The 14,506-nt window shown below is 63.0% G+C and overlaps 1 protein-coding gene across 1 annotated transcript in view; it reads right to left on the bottom strand.

The window, feature by feature from the left end:
- Positions 1-12,894, bottom strand: part of MGAT5B (alpha-1,6-mannosylglycoprotein 6-beta-N-acetylglucosaminyltransferase B) — a 64,018-nt gene extending 51,124 nt beyond the window's left edge. The window contains exons 1-3 of the mRNA XM_058284791.2: positions 12,742-12,894; positions 8,906-9,018; positions 667-814 (exon numbers count right to left, since the gene is read on the bottom strand). Coding sequence (XP_058140774.1) covers positions 667-814; positions 8,906-9,018; positions 12,742-12,809 — 329 coding nt within the window. The 5' untranslated portion in view covers positions 12,810-12,894. The remainder of the gene's footprint in view (positions 1-666; positions 815-8,905; positions 9,019-12,741) is intronic.
- Between the last annotated feature and the right edge of the window lie 1,612 nt (positions 12,895-14,506).

Below are 14,506 nucleotides of genomic sequence, written 5' to 3'. Positions count from 1 at the left end.
CATCCGATCCCAGGCTCCAGGACTCCCCACGCACGCACCCCCGCCTGGCCCCGACGCTGCACACCTTTGCTCTCCGAGGTGCAGGTGACGCCTCACCTGCCTGAAGCGTGAGGCTGGGTATCACAGCACCTAGGTCCAGGGGTACTGCTGAGACCCTGGGACTGAGGCACAAACCCGTGGGGCTCCTGGAGCAAAGCCTGGAAATGGCTCAAGTGTGAACCTCTGAGCCACCAGGGGTGTGCTTAACACAGACATCCACCCGTCAGAAGACAGGTGGCCACGTCCACCAGCGCCGTCAAGCGGACGAGTACAAAGCAGGCCAGCTCGGGAGGACACCGCGCACAGGAACACACGGGGAAAGTGTGTGCATAACGTCTGTTTACAGGCGTTTAGAATGCCCTGGAAAAACCTACAGCAAATGCAGGAAGGTACACTCTCCAGGGAGAGGTAGCTCCAGGGGCCCTCAGCTCCCTCTGTGATATTTTATTAAAAAGCCTTCAGGCAGACAGGCCACGAATGCGACAAGACGTTAACAACCATTCGCCCGGGTGGTGGAAACGGCCCGGGTGGTGGAAACGGCCCGGCTCGCATCACCGCCCCCAGCCCCAGCCCCAGGAGGTCGTTCAGGAGGCCGCACCCCCGCCGGCCCCCGCGGGGTCCCCTCACCTGTCGGCGGCCAGGTGCACGTCGCCGGCAGCCCGGTGCGGCTCGCTGCTGTTCTCCAGCCGGGCCAGCGTGTCCATGCGCTTGACCAGCAGCTCCAGCAGCTCGTTCATCTTGCGGAGGGCGCCGCGGGACTCCAGGGCCCCCGTCACTGCGGGCAGAGCGGGCGCACCGTCAGGAGAGGCCCAGGCTGCCCGCCTGCCCCGAGGCCGCCCACACCCCGCTGTCCGCTTCCCCGGCCACACGAGGGCAGGGGCATGAGGGCGAGCCCACCCGACGCATCACCCCTGCTTCCCCCATGGTCCAAGAACAGCATGGTGAGGAGGAGCGCGAGCCCCCGGCCCACCTGGCTCCCACCGGCCGCAGGACCCCGGGGTCATTTTTCAAACCATCTGGGCCTTGGTTTTGTCGACTGCAGAGTGGAGCTTCCGCTGTAACCTCAGGGTTGCCCCGGGCCCGAACAATGCTTGGGCTGGGGAGACGCAGGGGGGGCCCCAGCACCAAGCTCCAAAAAGAATGTCTGGAGCGCGCGCTCTAAACGTGCAGGGAAGGGGCTGCCAAAATCCGGAGTCCCAGGCCAGGACCACGCACCCTGCCTGCCCCCCACTCGGCTCTGACGCAGGGAGTTTGGGAGCCTGTGTTCGGGGGACCCGGGGCCCTGATGCCCCCTGCCCCCACCTCTCCTGCAAAGCCCCTGCATCCTGACCCTATGTCCTACTGACCTGGGTCCCCACACTAGAAAACGGTAACGGCTTTGTCCTGCAAAGCTCAAACGTGTGACAAGGACAGGCCCCTCTGGGTCCGAGGCCGCCTTCCTTCCCCCTACCGGGAGCGGGAGGGCACCTGGTGGGGGCAGCCTTGGGAAGAACGGAATTAAGTGACACATGGCACTCCAACCGGCTCGCGGCAGCCAGCCCCGCGATTCCCCACAACTCGCCTTCTAGTCCTTCCCCATCACCTGCGCCGTGCTCGGCTGTGTGAGCTGAGCCCTCGCTTCCCGTCTAACGAGACCAGCGGAGGTTCAGCGGCGGGCGCTCAGCTCACGCCAAACCTCACGGGGCCACCAAGTCAGCCGGGGACAGAAACGCCCCCGCACCCCAAGGCTGGCGGGGCCGGGATGGGGCAAGGGGACACCTCAGGTCCACTTCCCCCGGAAGACAAGGGTTTGAGCACCAGTGGTTTACTTGGGAGGTGACGGGGGTCCTGGTAGGGAAGGGGGAGGCAATACAGAGAAGGGACAACAGCCAGGCAGGCTGAGTCGTCACAACAGTCGCAAGCGACTGGAGCAGGGTCCACGGGGCACCCGGGAGAGAGTGCAGAGCACCCCAGGCCACCCCACCCGGGGCGCAGAGCACCCCAGACCATCCTGCCCGGGGAGAGGGGGCTGGGGCCCTGGGACTCCGAGTCCCTGCAGGAAGGGGTCAAGGGTGGCACACAGGGACAGCCGCGCCCCGGCGCCTCAGGCCTGCCGTGGGGTGGCAGAGCCGGCTCCTGTGGCAAAGGAGCCTCCCGGCAGAGGCACGCAGGCGCGGGCAGCTGTGTGTTTGCTCGAGCGTCAGAATCGAGGGGGCCAAGGGAGAGAAGCGGAGACAGCACCCGCTTCCCAGGACAGAAGGGGTGGGGGCCTTCGGCAGGCTCAGGGGACCCCTGGGGCAGGGGCGCGGTCATGGGCCGCTCTTGGCCTCAGTGTCCCCGATTCAGGAATGCGGGGCCCCCGCTGCAGTCTGATTGCACAGCGCCAGGGGGGTGGCAGAGATAAGGCCACTGAGAGCCGAGGAGGTGGGGGCCAGACAAGAGAGGAGGCTGGAGGGGGCCGAGCAGAAGAGGGGGCAGTCGGAGCAGCCCTCCCCATCGTCACCCAGGCTGCCCGAGACACTTCCGCTCTGCTTGTCCCCATCTACCCCAGCTCCCAGTCCAGCGGCCGCTGCTGCTTCTTTCCCCTAACCTAAGTCACCTTCCAGCCGGGCTCCCTCTGCCTGGAGAGCCTGCGGAGGCCAGCAGGGAGGCCACCCGGGGCTGGGGCACCCTCGCCCGGGCCACGGAGGTGCCCGCTGGACAGCAAATCCTGAGCTGCAGGGACCGCGGTTTCCTTGAAGGGCCAGGGTCCCTGGTTCTGCAGAATTGGCATGGACGGCAGGGGTAGGGACAGAGTGAAGGGGGACAGAGAGAAGGAGCAGATGATGGGGGGTGACGTGGGGGCTGGGGGGAGTGTTAGAGAAAATGGCCCTAAGGAGGGAGAAAGGAAGAAAAACCCTGCCCGTGTCCCTTCCCAGCCCCCAAGAGCCAAAACGGGGCGAAGACTTCCCACTGCAATTCTCTACTCTTTTAAAAAAAAACGAGGGGTCTGTGTTTGTTTAAATCGGTTGGGATTGGGAAATTTCAAAGTAGCGCTAAATGGAGCAAACGTAGGTCTTTCCCGCCACCCAGGCCCTCCACATTCACTTAATCAATCAAACAAACAAAATAGATAGCTCGCCCTCTTTAGCCTCCCAGAACTGGGGGAACGGTTTACTCTTTCAAATCACTCTCTTCTCTAGACTCGCCCACCCCAATCCATCCTCCAAACTCAACGCCTTGCTTTCTATCAGGGCTTGGGGCATGAGCTGAAGAAAGGGCTTCCAACCTTCACCCAGAAAAGCAAGAGGACAGCAGACGATGTGCCGAGGCTGCTACTGCACCCAGCTCCAGGGTGCCACCTGTACCGCGGCCTGCCTGGGGGCGACCTGGACTCGTGCAGTGCACGGCCTGCTTGGCCTCGCTGGGGAACCCTGATGGGCCATCGCTCACAGCTCTGCCCAGAGGGGTGGGACAGAGAAAGGAGAGCAAGGCCAAGGCTGGGGACACCACCCCCACCAGAATGGGGTGACCCCTGGAAGTCACAGCCTGTTGACTGTGGCCCCTCCAGCCTCGCCCTCCCCGGCACACTGGGGCCTGAGGGCCCCGAGCCTCGTCAGCAGCTCACTGGCCTCCTACAGACGCTGCACCCCAGCAGTGCTGGGCCCACGTAACGGCTTCCAGGGTGGCGCCGGGTTCCTAGCACCCTGCCTCCTTGCACCTCGGTCCAGCCTCATCCCAAGCTTCCTGTGCCCTCCCCGTGGCCTGCAGGAGTCCCCTCGGAGACGCACCCACATCCCCAGCCCCATCTCGCGGGCTGCAAACAGCTGACAGGCGCCGTGGCTGAGCGACCCGGCCCGGAGCGGCCGCAGTCCCAGGGACACACAGCAGACCAGGGGAGGGGGCAGGGGGGCCGGGAGGGGCCAGGCAGGATCACAAAGCCTGGGCTCTGGACCTGTCCTGCCATCTTCCAGATGGGTGGGCAAGTCGCTTTTCAGCCTGGGCCTTGGTTTCCCCATCCTGTGAAATGGGGGGGGGGGGTTGGACTAAGTGAGGTCCAGTCAGGCCCCACCTCCAGTTCCAGAGCCTTCCCCTAATGGGAAAGGAAAGAATTGTTCCTGTAGGGCTGGCAGCAGAATCCTCCTAAGGGAGCTGTTTGGTTCAGCTAAACCCGGAGGGGGGGGGGCAGGGGAGGGGCCAAAACCTGGGGGTGGACCAGAGCAGAGTCCAGTGCCCAGAAGGGAGAGGAGGAGAAGGCTAAATGCCCACACATTCCAGGGAGTGGGGGAAAGCACCCAGGTGGTAAGGGGCTAAGCCAGAGGGGCAGGGGGGACGCCCCGGGGGCTGTTAGAGGCAGGGGTAGGCAGTGGTCTGAAGCCCCCAGCCCCTCGTCCCCACCTCTGTGCAGGCCAGCTACACCGATGGCCTGGAGGAAGGAAAACGGGGTGCGGTAGAGCACCCTTCCCACTAGGTCACTGGGGGAGACACAGGCAGGAGGGAGAGGCCGAGTCGGATGATTCAACAGAAGCCGGAGGCGACCAGGGGAAATGGAAGCTTCCGAGAATCTCTGCAGATATTTGGGGGGTGTGGATTGCCCCTCATGAGAGGGATTAAGCCAGTTCTGTAAAACTGTTGACAGGAAGAGTGATCCCCCAAAACAGGGGGCTTTCGGACATGCAGGTGGCTGCTGCCCTGAATTTACAATCGTCACGACTAAGGCCATCCCCTCTCGGAGAGTTCTCTAAGGCTGCCCCAGCAGACCAGACCAAGACCGCTTCCCCAGCACCTGCCCAGCACCCAGATGGGGGCAGTGGATGCCCGGGGGCTGCTCCCTTCCCTCTGGAGAAGCTGCAGGAGGCGTGGGACTCGGGCAGCCCCCGTGGCCTCCGGGGACAGCCTGCCTTCCTGAGAATATCCTGGGGCACCAAGGACATTTTCTGCCCAGGAGACATTGCAAGACAAAGCGGGGAGCTGCCTGCCTCTCGGCCATTCCAGGCAGCCCTCCCCGGGCGGCACAATCCCTCTGATGCCACCACGGACCTGGCCCGTCAGCAGAGCAGACTCCATCACTCTCAGCATCGGCAAAATTGAAACGTATTTAATGTGAGGCCCCAGCAGTACATCTCAGGAGGAACACAGGTTCCCTCCATATTTCCATATAAATAAGGAAAGCTGGGCAGCTGAGAGATGCAAACAGATCCTCACATTTCTAGCCAGGCCTGCATCTGCACGGCCCACCGAGGCCCCGTGCCCTCTGCAGATGAACGCTCTGTTTCACTCCGTCCCTCTCGACCTCCCTGACCCCCTTGTCTTCCCCGACCCTTTACCACTGGTTTCCGGAAATGGAATCTGGCTCCATCTCACCAGATTACCAGAGACCTCCCCAACTCTTGAGAAAAGAGCTGTCACTTGGTGTTTGCCGCAAGCTGGAGAAATGAGCACATTTTTCTCTCTGCATGCGGCCACCTCGGAAATGCAGCTGAGCCGCTGGGGCTCTGGGCTTCTGGGCAGTGGAGCAGCCGGAGCCAGCTCTGGGGGTCCCGGGGAGGCTCTCCCCGGCCCTCCGTCGCCCATCTCTGATAGGAAGCGCCCCAGAGCCCCTGAGGACTCGGGAGGTCCGACAGGGCCAGGCCAAGGGGGAAACCCAGGGCAGGCGCGTTCGGCTCAACCAAGGACCTCTCCCTAGAAACACCCCCATCCCAGCTTCTGCAAGGCAGGGGATCAAAAGAGCGCATGGCACAGCTGCAGCTTCACATCACCGCTTTCTATGACCAGGAGGGGAGGAGGGCAGCACGAGGCAGAAGCAAAAGGCGGAGGAGAGGGCCTGGGGGTGGGCGGGGTGGGGGAGAGCTGGCTGGTGAGGGCAGATTTCCCCACACCCCAAGGTCCAAACCAGGGGCCCAGCTGCAGCAAGAGGGAAATGAGCCGACCTCCAGAAAGACCTCCGCTGGTTCTCTAGTCTGCCTCCCTCCCCTGAATCTTGAAGTGGAGAACGCACTCTCTAGAATGAGATGTTTGTCGCATCTTTACCCCCAAACCAGTGGACTTGACCATGAAGTTTAAAGTGGCCCAGAGGAGACCGCGGCGGCTCCCCAGGAGGCCCCCTGTCTGGAAGCGGCCGTCTTAGGCTCTCCTCTTGGAGAAAGCTCTTCTTGCCCCCACCCCTTCTCCATCTCTGATTTGTGCAGGACCCACTTCCCTCCCAGGTTTGTCGGGCAGGGAGAGGAGGCTTTTCCCACAGGGGCTGTTTGTTGAGGCTGGAGGACTTTTTTCTTTGCCTTTCTACGTGGCAGTGCCTCAGTGGGTTTCCTTCTCCTGATTCTGCCCAAGGGCGGCCCGACCCCCACAGGGCACGCACTTGACTTCTCCTTGCAGGGCGGCCCCCCCAGGCCCGGGGCGGGGTGGAGTCCGAGGGGGTCTTTAACAGGATTGCGGCGGCCGTGTGGCAGACCCGAGCCCACCCTGGGCCTCTCCCCGCAGGGCGACTCGGTAAGGGGGAAATGAGGCTTGGGGAGGGAAGGAAGCCAGGCCAGTTCTCGGGGAGTCCCTCCTGGCCCCCGCTCCTCCTTCCCCACCCCCGTGTTTAGTCCCTTTTCCAGCCCAGGGGCTTGGGAAATGGGAAAGACTTGGACCTGGATATACACGGTCTGAGAACTGATGTTACGACACGTAGGAGACCGAGAACTCCACTCCCAGGTACCCGACAGGCATGCTGCAGCGTTCCCCAAAAGCCGTAACAGCGCCCCAAATGCCCCAAACAGGGACCACCCAATCCTCGGCCGGAAGCAGCACGTTACCTATATCGTGGTGCCATGGAAACTAATGACACAGATTGTATGGCTCGCACAAGGGGCACACTGACAGAAAGAAGCCAGACCCCAAAACCACCAAAACACAGACAAAACTCCTCCCAGGTAGACGACGGCTGTGGGGGCGTCTGACCAGGAGGGGGCGTCAGGGAGATGCTGGTCATGATCTGTTTCTCAAACTGGGTGCTGGTGGCCTGGACGTGCTTAGTTTGTGCATATTGTACTTTAATTTAAAAGTTCAAGCCTGTGCGTGCACGCACACACGCACACGGAAATGCCTCCGGTCTAACTGCATCCCCTCCCTGGCTCCACTCACTGCAGACACAAGGGCTGGGGCTGGAGCAGCACAGACAGGTCTCCCACAAGCCCCCGTGCTCTGGGCCTCTGGGAACACCCCTGCAGGACTGCAACAGGGGCCGTGGGGCGGGGCGGCAGGTGCACAGAAAAACCAGAGTCCAGCCACAAACGCCTCTGCCCCAGCCCATCTCTTGCCCCTGACCTCCAGACCCTTCTAGAAGTCCAGCTATCTCAAACCCTCTAGCAGCCCACTCAGGCAGACACGCCCCCTTTCCAGGTATCTAGCACCCAGGTAGCTTGAGTGTCACTCCCCACCCCCCATGCTTCCATTCCCCCACCACCCAACTCCCACCCACGGCCTCCAGTAACCCTCCCCAGGCCATCTCTGAAATGCACCTTGGAGACGTGCCCCACCTCCTCTTCCACCCTCCTCCTCTTGGGCCTCTTCCTTCAACATCCTTCTCTGCAGTGCCTCCATCTATGCGCAGCACATCATTAAATATTCAGGGAGCTCTTGCCACTTGCCAGAGGCTACGTGAGACCTTCTATATAAGCTCTCTTAATGCAGCCTCATGACAACCCAGGGGAGGCAGGTATTATTATCCCCATTTTGTGGAGGAGAAAACGAGGCTCAGAGAGGTTGCATAACCTCCAGAAATCAGGAACAGGATGAATTCATTTACACCCAGTCTTGAATGACCAATAAAAAGTGAAATTCCTTCCAGGATCATCTGCAAGGTTAGACATGTGTGCTAAACCCCAAGGTGGTTGGCATAAGTGGGGAAAAGAGATTCCAGAGGGCAGTGGGCTCCTGGTGCCCCCAGGGGTGTATGGTGGGGAACAAGGGAGCCAAAGCTCTGTGGGTTCCAGAAGGTGGACTTCAAAGAGAGACGGCTCGAGGGGCATGGGAAGCCCATGGGGCCAGCCCCTAAACACTCATCAGAAACCTCTGAGTCCCCTCTGCCCTAGGTCCCTCCTTCCCACACTGACCAGAAGAGCCTCCGTGATCCACTGAGGACTCTACTATTCTCCACCCCTCCTTGAGTCAGATGAGAGGGTGGTGGGACCCAGTTTTTTTTTGGGGGAGAGCACGTCATCACCCCTCTGATATCAGTCATCAAGTCCATGCCATGTGGTGCCAGCCATGCCAGGTAATGTCCACATATGAGCACCTTCGACCCAACCTCTGAAAGTCAGGACTCTTCCTCCCCTGTGAGTGAGTTAGGTGATTTGACCAACAGTGGCGAAGTGGTGACCCAGGACACACACTTGGCCTGTCCAGCCCCAAAGCCCATGACCTGGGTCTCTGTTCCACCACCTTGCAAATATCACAAGGGTGAAGGACAGTGAAGGAGGGGACATCCCAAGAGCTCAGAGATAGGACATGTGAGCCCCCAGCCAGGCCTGCCTTCTGTCCCACTGTGGCCACGGCCTCAGCCAAAGGCACAGGGTGCGTGGGTCTCACAGAGCTAGGGGTCACCTCCAGAGACTCCGCCACTAACGAAGCAACACAGGCAGCCTCTTATGATGTCTCGGGGACCTTGACTCAAAAGTCCTGCCCTTCACACCAGAGGAAGCCTAGATGACCACAGCAGGACCGGAACCAAAGCAGCAGGGTTACATGGTCTGAGCTGGGGCCCCTCTGCACTCATCCACCCACGGGGTGACCAGACGCCTGGAAAAGGGCCCCAGAAGGTCTTGCAGAGGTTCCCCAGGACCAGACTTGAAGGCCCCTCCCTCTGCTCAAGCACGAACACCAACACTCACTTTTTACCATCACCCCTTCTTTCCCACCAAGATACCTTCTGTGCGGATGGTGAAAGGGGAGTCCCCAAGGCGCCGGGCTGAGAACTGGCCCCCAAGAGATGTCATCAGGAAGCAGAGTGTGAAGAAGCCGATGCCCAGGACAAAAAGCCTGTGGAGAGGAATAGGGCAGGTCAGATGGGCAGGTCAGCTATCCTGTGCTCGCGGCACTCCTACCTAAGGATGGAGGGATGGACGGACGGATGGATGGATGGATGGATGGATGGATGGATGGATGGATGGATGGATGGAAGAAAGAATGAAAGAATAGGGGGCTGATCTCCTGGGCCTCATCATCAGAGGCTCAAGAGAGCTCAACTCCAAGGAACTGGCCAAGACCCACCGGCAAAACCACAAGGGGCAAATGATGCACACTTAGGTGGAAGGTTGGGCAAGTTCTAGCCTCAAGATCAAGGCTATTAAAAGCAGTAATTCTCCAACTGTGGTTCCCAGACCAGCATCACCAGCTTCACTTGGAACTTGTTAGAAATACAAACTCTCAGCCCCATCCTAGACTTATAGCAGACACTCTGGTGGGGCAATCAGTCAGTTTTAACAGGATCTCAAGGTGATTCTAACAGGTGCTTAACTTTGAGACCCAATGGTCTGGTAGAGTCTGACGCCAGCCAGAGGGCAAATAATTGGTCCAGATGGGACCGACCTGGATCCCATCAATCCCCTGGGCCACCACCAGGATTTGTGTACCCATGTGCCATAATTAGCCATCAGCTCGCTTGAACACCTCCTTATTACTGTTCTGAAGATTTCTTCAAGGGGGCCATATGCCCCCACCACTAGCAGATGGCAAGAGCTCCAAGGACAGGAGCATGTGGCCCCTACTGCACCCAGCCTCTCCTGTACACACCTCTTTGGCCAGGCAGGCTTGCAGTAGGTAGTCCACCTGTTCCAGACTGACCAAAGTGTGCTCAGTACCACCTGTGCATGGGGAGTCATGCAGGTGTGTGCGCTGCCACCTGAGCAGAATGGCTGGCCCAAAAGTGGACTCTCATTCATTCCTTTAACACACAGTCATTGAGTCTATGCCAGGGAGACAGTAGGGAACAAGACACGGAACCCACTCTCAAGGCTCCTGCTGCTTTGGTAGGAAGTCCCAGGTTCCTGCCCCAGGTATCTGCTGCTCAATATTACAGGCTAAACCCTAAAATGTGAGGACTGAGTGTGCCAGCACAGCCCGAGGTGGTGGCAGTTCTGCAACCTTGACTCAATCAGAGGACTTGATGAACTGGTAGAGCCAAAAGGGGAACCCCCATGCCCCCCCAGGGCAGAGTGAGGTACCCCATCTCATGGGGAGCCAGGCTTACCAGGGGGAGCCCCAAAAAGTCGAGCCAGAGACCTCCCACCCTCCCAGCTCTTCTCCCCATCCTCAAACCCCACACTGTTCACATGGTTATGCAATGCTCGCTTAATGCATTTTGATCTTCATTATTTGAAACTGGCAGAGCAGTATTTAATTAAAATTTAGCCCATTAAAAAAAGCACACAGTTGAAGAAGAAAATAAAAACACAATAAAATCCCCAACTCATATTTAAAGGTAGATGTTGGAGATGAAGTCAGGACCCAGAACCCAAAAGCAGAGAGGAGGACTGGAGGGGTTCCCCTCTCCCAGACCACGCCCCTGACAGGACCTGTTCAGCAGGTGGGGCTGGAGGGACCACCACATGGAATTACACTGAGGCCGGGGGCTGGGGTTCAGGCCCTGGGATCCCCAAGATGAAGTCCGCAGGTGTCAGGACAGCAGCCAGAGGGAGCGCTAAGGGGGAGGGGTCCCACGCTCAGGGAGAGTGCAGGGGAAACTGGCCATGTGTCCCCCCAGCCTGGGAACAAGCAGACTCCTCGCACGCCCCTTCACCCGCACCTGTAAGGCTGCATTTAGAGGTGGGGCTGGGGCCATCAGGGTCCAAACACCTGCTACCGCACCTTGGCCTCCAGCCCCATCCTTTACCCTCATAGGGGCCTGAAAAGTGCCCCAAACACACCTCATCTGAATCTCCCTCTGCCAGACGCTCAGTCATGGGGTCCAGGAACCCCCAAACAGCTGGGGGTCCTTTACAGTAGACTCAAGTTAAAATGCTCTCATCCACCCGTGAATCCATTCCAGAAGCATGAGGGCCCTGCCCGGGGCTCTGGGGAAACCAGTCGGGCAGGACCCCCAGCCTGTCCTTGAGGATTGGCAAGTGGGGAGATATGCTCGGAGGCCTGGGTCCCCACTGAAGGGGACATGAAGACGCCACTGGTGGCTGTGGGGTCTCTGGGCACGCAACTGCACAACTTGGGAGGTGGGGAGGGCCTATCGGATAAGAGCCTGAAAGAGCCAAGGGGCAGGACCCAGAAGGAAGCGGGAGGCCCCGGCGGGAGTGGGCGCTGTCCGTGGTGCTGGGCACCCGCGGCCGGCCCCATCCGGCATGGGGAAACGTGGGGGCCCGCTCCGGCCAGAAGCGAGCTGGGGGCTTCCCACGGCTGGGAGGGCGGGACTGGCACGGGGGTGGGGGTAGACGGCGCGCGGACCCCTCCTGACACCCCCTTCCTCAACCACCCGCCTGAGGCCACGGTCTCAGAGACCCCAGCTCTGCAGCCTCCCGCATCCTGGGGGTGGCAGTGGTCCAGCCTGACCCCAGTCGCCGCCGGAGGCTGCTTCCTCGGGCCCCACAGCGCAGGCCCAGCCCATCGAGGGGCCGGACGAGCTGAGGGAGGTGCGAGCCGGGTGAACCACAGTCTCTCCCAGTCTAGAGCCTGAGAGGCACTAGCGAGGGCTCGAGAGCGGACGAGGGCTCAGGCGGGAGAACGGGAGGGGGTCTCAAACCCAAGCCTCGGGAGCTTTCACCTGCCCTGGCGGTTCCATCGTGCCCCCGTGGCCGTGGCCAGAGTCTGGTCCCCGCCCCGCCCCTCCTCGCTCAGCACCCTCGGCGGCCCAGCTCCTGGGCGGGTGGCTCTCCCGCCGGGTGGACACCAGTCGCGCAGCGCCCGACCCCAGCCCCCGCTGCGGGCCGGGCTCTGGGGACGCCTGGCGGGGCCAGGAAGCTGCTCCCGCACAGCCGCGCTCAGGCGACCCCTGGGGAGGGTCCCGCAGAGCCGGCGCGAGGCCCGCGCGGCCCCAGCCCTGCCTGCCCCGCCTCGCCCAGGCGGAGGTGGGAGGAGAGCGCTTCCCTCAGGGCGCCCTCCAAGCTCCCGCCGCGGCCCGGGCTCCCGCCGTCCCTCCACCCCGCACCGGCACCCCTGCCCCTGCCTCTCCACCGCCCAAAGTCGGGACGAACGTCCCGCTGGGGGCTTCACCCCCAGCTCGGGGACCCTTCCATCAGCGGCAAGCCCGCACCCCGCCGACTGGAGAGAAGTGAGCGCCAAAGTCGGGGTGAGGGTGGCTGGTGGCTGGGGGGGGGGCAATCTAAGAGCCAAGGGACTCGACGGAGGGGGGCGCCGCCCGGGCACGTGGCGCTAACTTGGCCGTCGGGGCGGGGCCGTCGGGGAGGTGGGGAAGGGCCCCGAGGGGCGGGAAGGCGCGCTGGCTGGAGCTGCCCGGGCCTGTGTCTTCCGACCCCCCGCCACCATCGTACCCAAGTCCTCGGCACCCTCCACTAACTCGGGACAGGTCCCCAGAATTACACACCCCGCGGCCCCCCCAACCTCACCTCCATGCGTTCCCCCGGCCCCACCGGCCGTCATCAGCCGCCAGAGCCTTCCCCACAAACCCAGGCTGGAGCGCGAGCTGCCCCCTCTGCCACCCAGACGTGCACCCTCGGGGGGACCGACCTCACCCACCTCACCTCGCGCTCCCTAGAGTACAGAGACCTCCCGGCACCCACCGGGAGGGAACTTTACCGGAAGGGTCTCAGAGTGACCAGGCACCTCCTGACCATTATCTTCCCATCGGGGTTGACGGCGATCATCGTTCAAACTTGTCCGGCCGAGGAGCCGCGAGCGAGGCCGGACGCACCGTCCGGGTCCCGGCGCCCGCCGCGCCTGGGCCGCGAACCTGCCGCCGGCCTACGCCGGCTCGGAGCGAGGCTGGGGGCGCGGGGGCTTGGCGGCCTCGGCGGGAAGGGGCAGGGGCGGGCGGCGAGGGCGCCGGGCCGGGCCGTCTCCGCGTCTCTCCGCCCTGCCCGCCTCACATTTCGGGGGCCGGGAGGCGGCGCGCCCCCAGACCGCCGGCCGCGCGTCTGTCTGCTCGGGCTCGCTCGCGGGGCGGGACGGCGCCGCGGCGCGCAGACGGGCTCCCCGCCGCGGGCGCCCTCATGCCCGGCCGCCGCGCCCTCGGTGCCGGCTAGGGGCCGCCCCCCGCGCGCGCCCCGGGCCCCCGCGCCTCCGGGCCGTGCCGCGCCCCGGCCCCGCGCCGCGCCGCGCCCATTCCCCCCGGGGAGGACGCCCCGCGCCCGCCCGGCCCCGCCGCCGCCCGCTCGCCCGCCGCTCGCCCGGCTGCCCGCGGTCGCTGTCCGGCGTCCGGCCCCGCGCGCGCTACACCCGGCGGCGCCGCATTGTTTCCCGGAGGAGGCGGCCGAGCCGCGGTGGGGCGGCCCTGGATCGGCCGCCGCCTTCCTCGGCGCGCCGGCGCCACCCCGTGGCCACGCCGCGACAGTGCGGCCTCCCGCCGTGGGGCGGGGGCGCCGAGGGCGGGGCCGCGGCGCAGGGGTCTGTCCCCCCACGGCCGGGCAACTGCCCGCGGCGCGGTCTCGGGGCCTCCCGCGCGCCCCCCGCCGCGAGGGCCAGTGCTGCTTGGGTTCCCGCAGAGCCGGGATGAGGTCGCCCGGGGCGGAGACCCTCCTGCCCGCCCCCCGGGGCCCGCCGCTCCCTCTGCGCCCCGCGGGCTTCCCCACTCGCTGCTTCCCACCGGGTGGGATTTGGCTTCGCAGCACGGATCCATCCCACGCCCGCACCCCGCGCCTCCCCTTTCTTCTGGTCTGAGCACACGCTGTGGCGCTCCGGCCTTCGCCAGAGCCCGGAGCGGGGCCTTGGGCTCGGGGCTCGGATCCTCCGTTAAAGGCGGGGACGTGCACAGGTGACCGGCCCCGGTTCCCCCCGTACTAACTGAAAGTGGCCAGGGGCTCGGTCAGGCTCCATGCAACTCCAAAACGTGTAGGACTCGGGTTTCCGGCATCTCCACCTCCCTCCCTACCTCCATTTCTTGACTTAGGAGATGCTCTCGCAGTTGCAGAGATGAGTCAGAGGCTCCTGTGAGCACCGGCAGCCAGAGCCAGGCTGAGAGTGAGCTCTCCGGCCGAGGCAGGGCTCCCAGACCACTTCCAGGCAGGCGCACCGCACACCCCACCCTGGGAAGCCGAGCCTCAGGTCAAGTGTAAAATGGTGCCTCGGGGGTCTTTCCCAGACCGTGACTGCAGAGGACTTAGGGGAGGAGAAACCCCTCCACCCCCCTCAGACCCCTCCCAGCTCCCTTCCAAACAGACCCCATCCCACCCCCAGGCAAAGCCCTTTTGCCACCTGCCAGCCCCGCCCCCCAGCCGTCTCTCACTGCCCTGACTTGTGCTCCCTGCGTTTCCTGCTCCTTCATCAAAATTCACCTGTCCTGTGTTCCGATGATCTCATCGCCTTGCTCTCCGCTAATGTGAAAAGGAAGATAAATTAGTGTTGG

Source organism: Dasypus novemcinctus, chromosome 21 (assembly GCF_030445035.2).
Source record: "Dasypus novemcinctus isolate mDasNov1 chromosome 21, mDasNov1.1.hap2, whole genome shotgun sequence".
Lineage (NCBI taxonomy): Eukaryota > Metazoa > Chordata > Mammalia > Cingulata > Dasypodidae > Dasypus > Dasypus novemcinctus.
The sequence above is the reverse complement of the archived record's forward strand: the minus strand, read 5'-3'. Positions and strand labels throughout refer to the sequence as shown.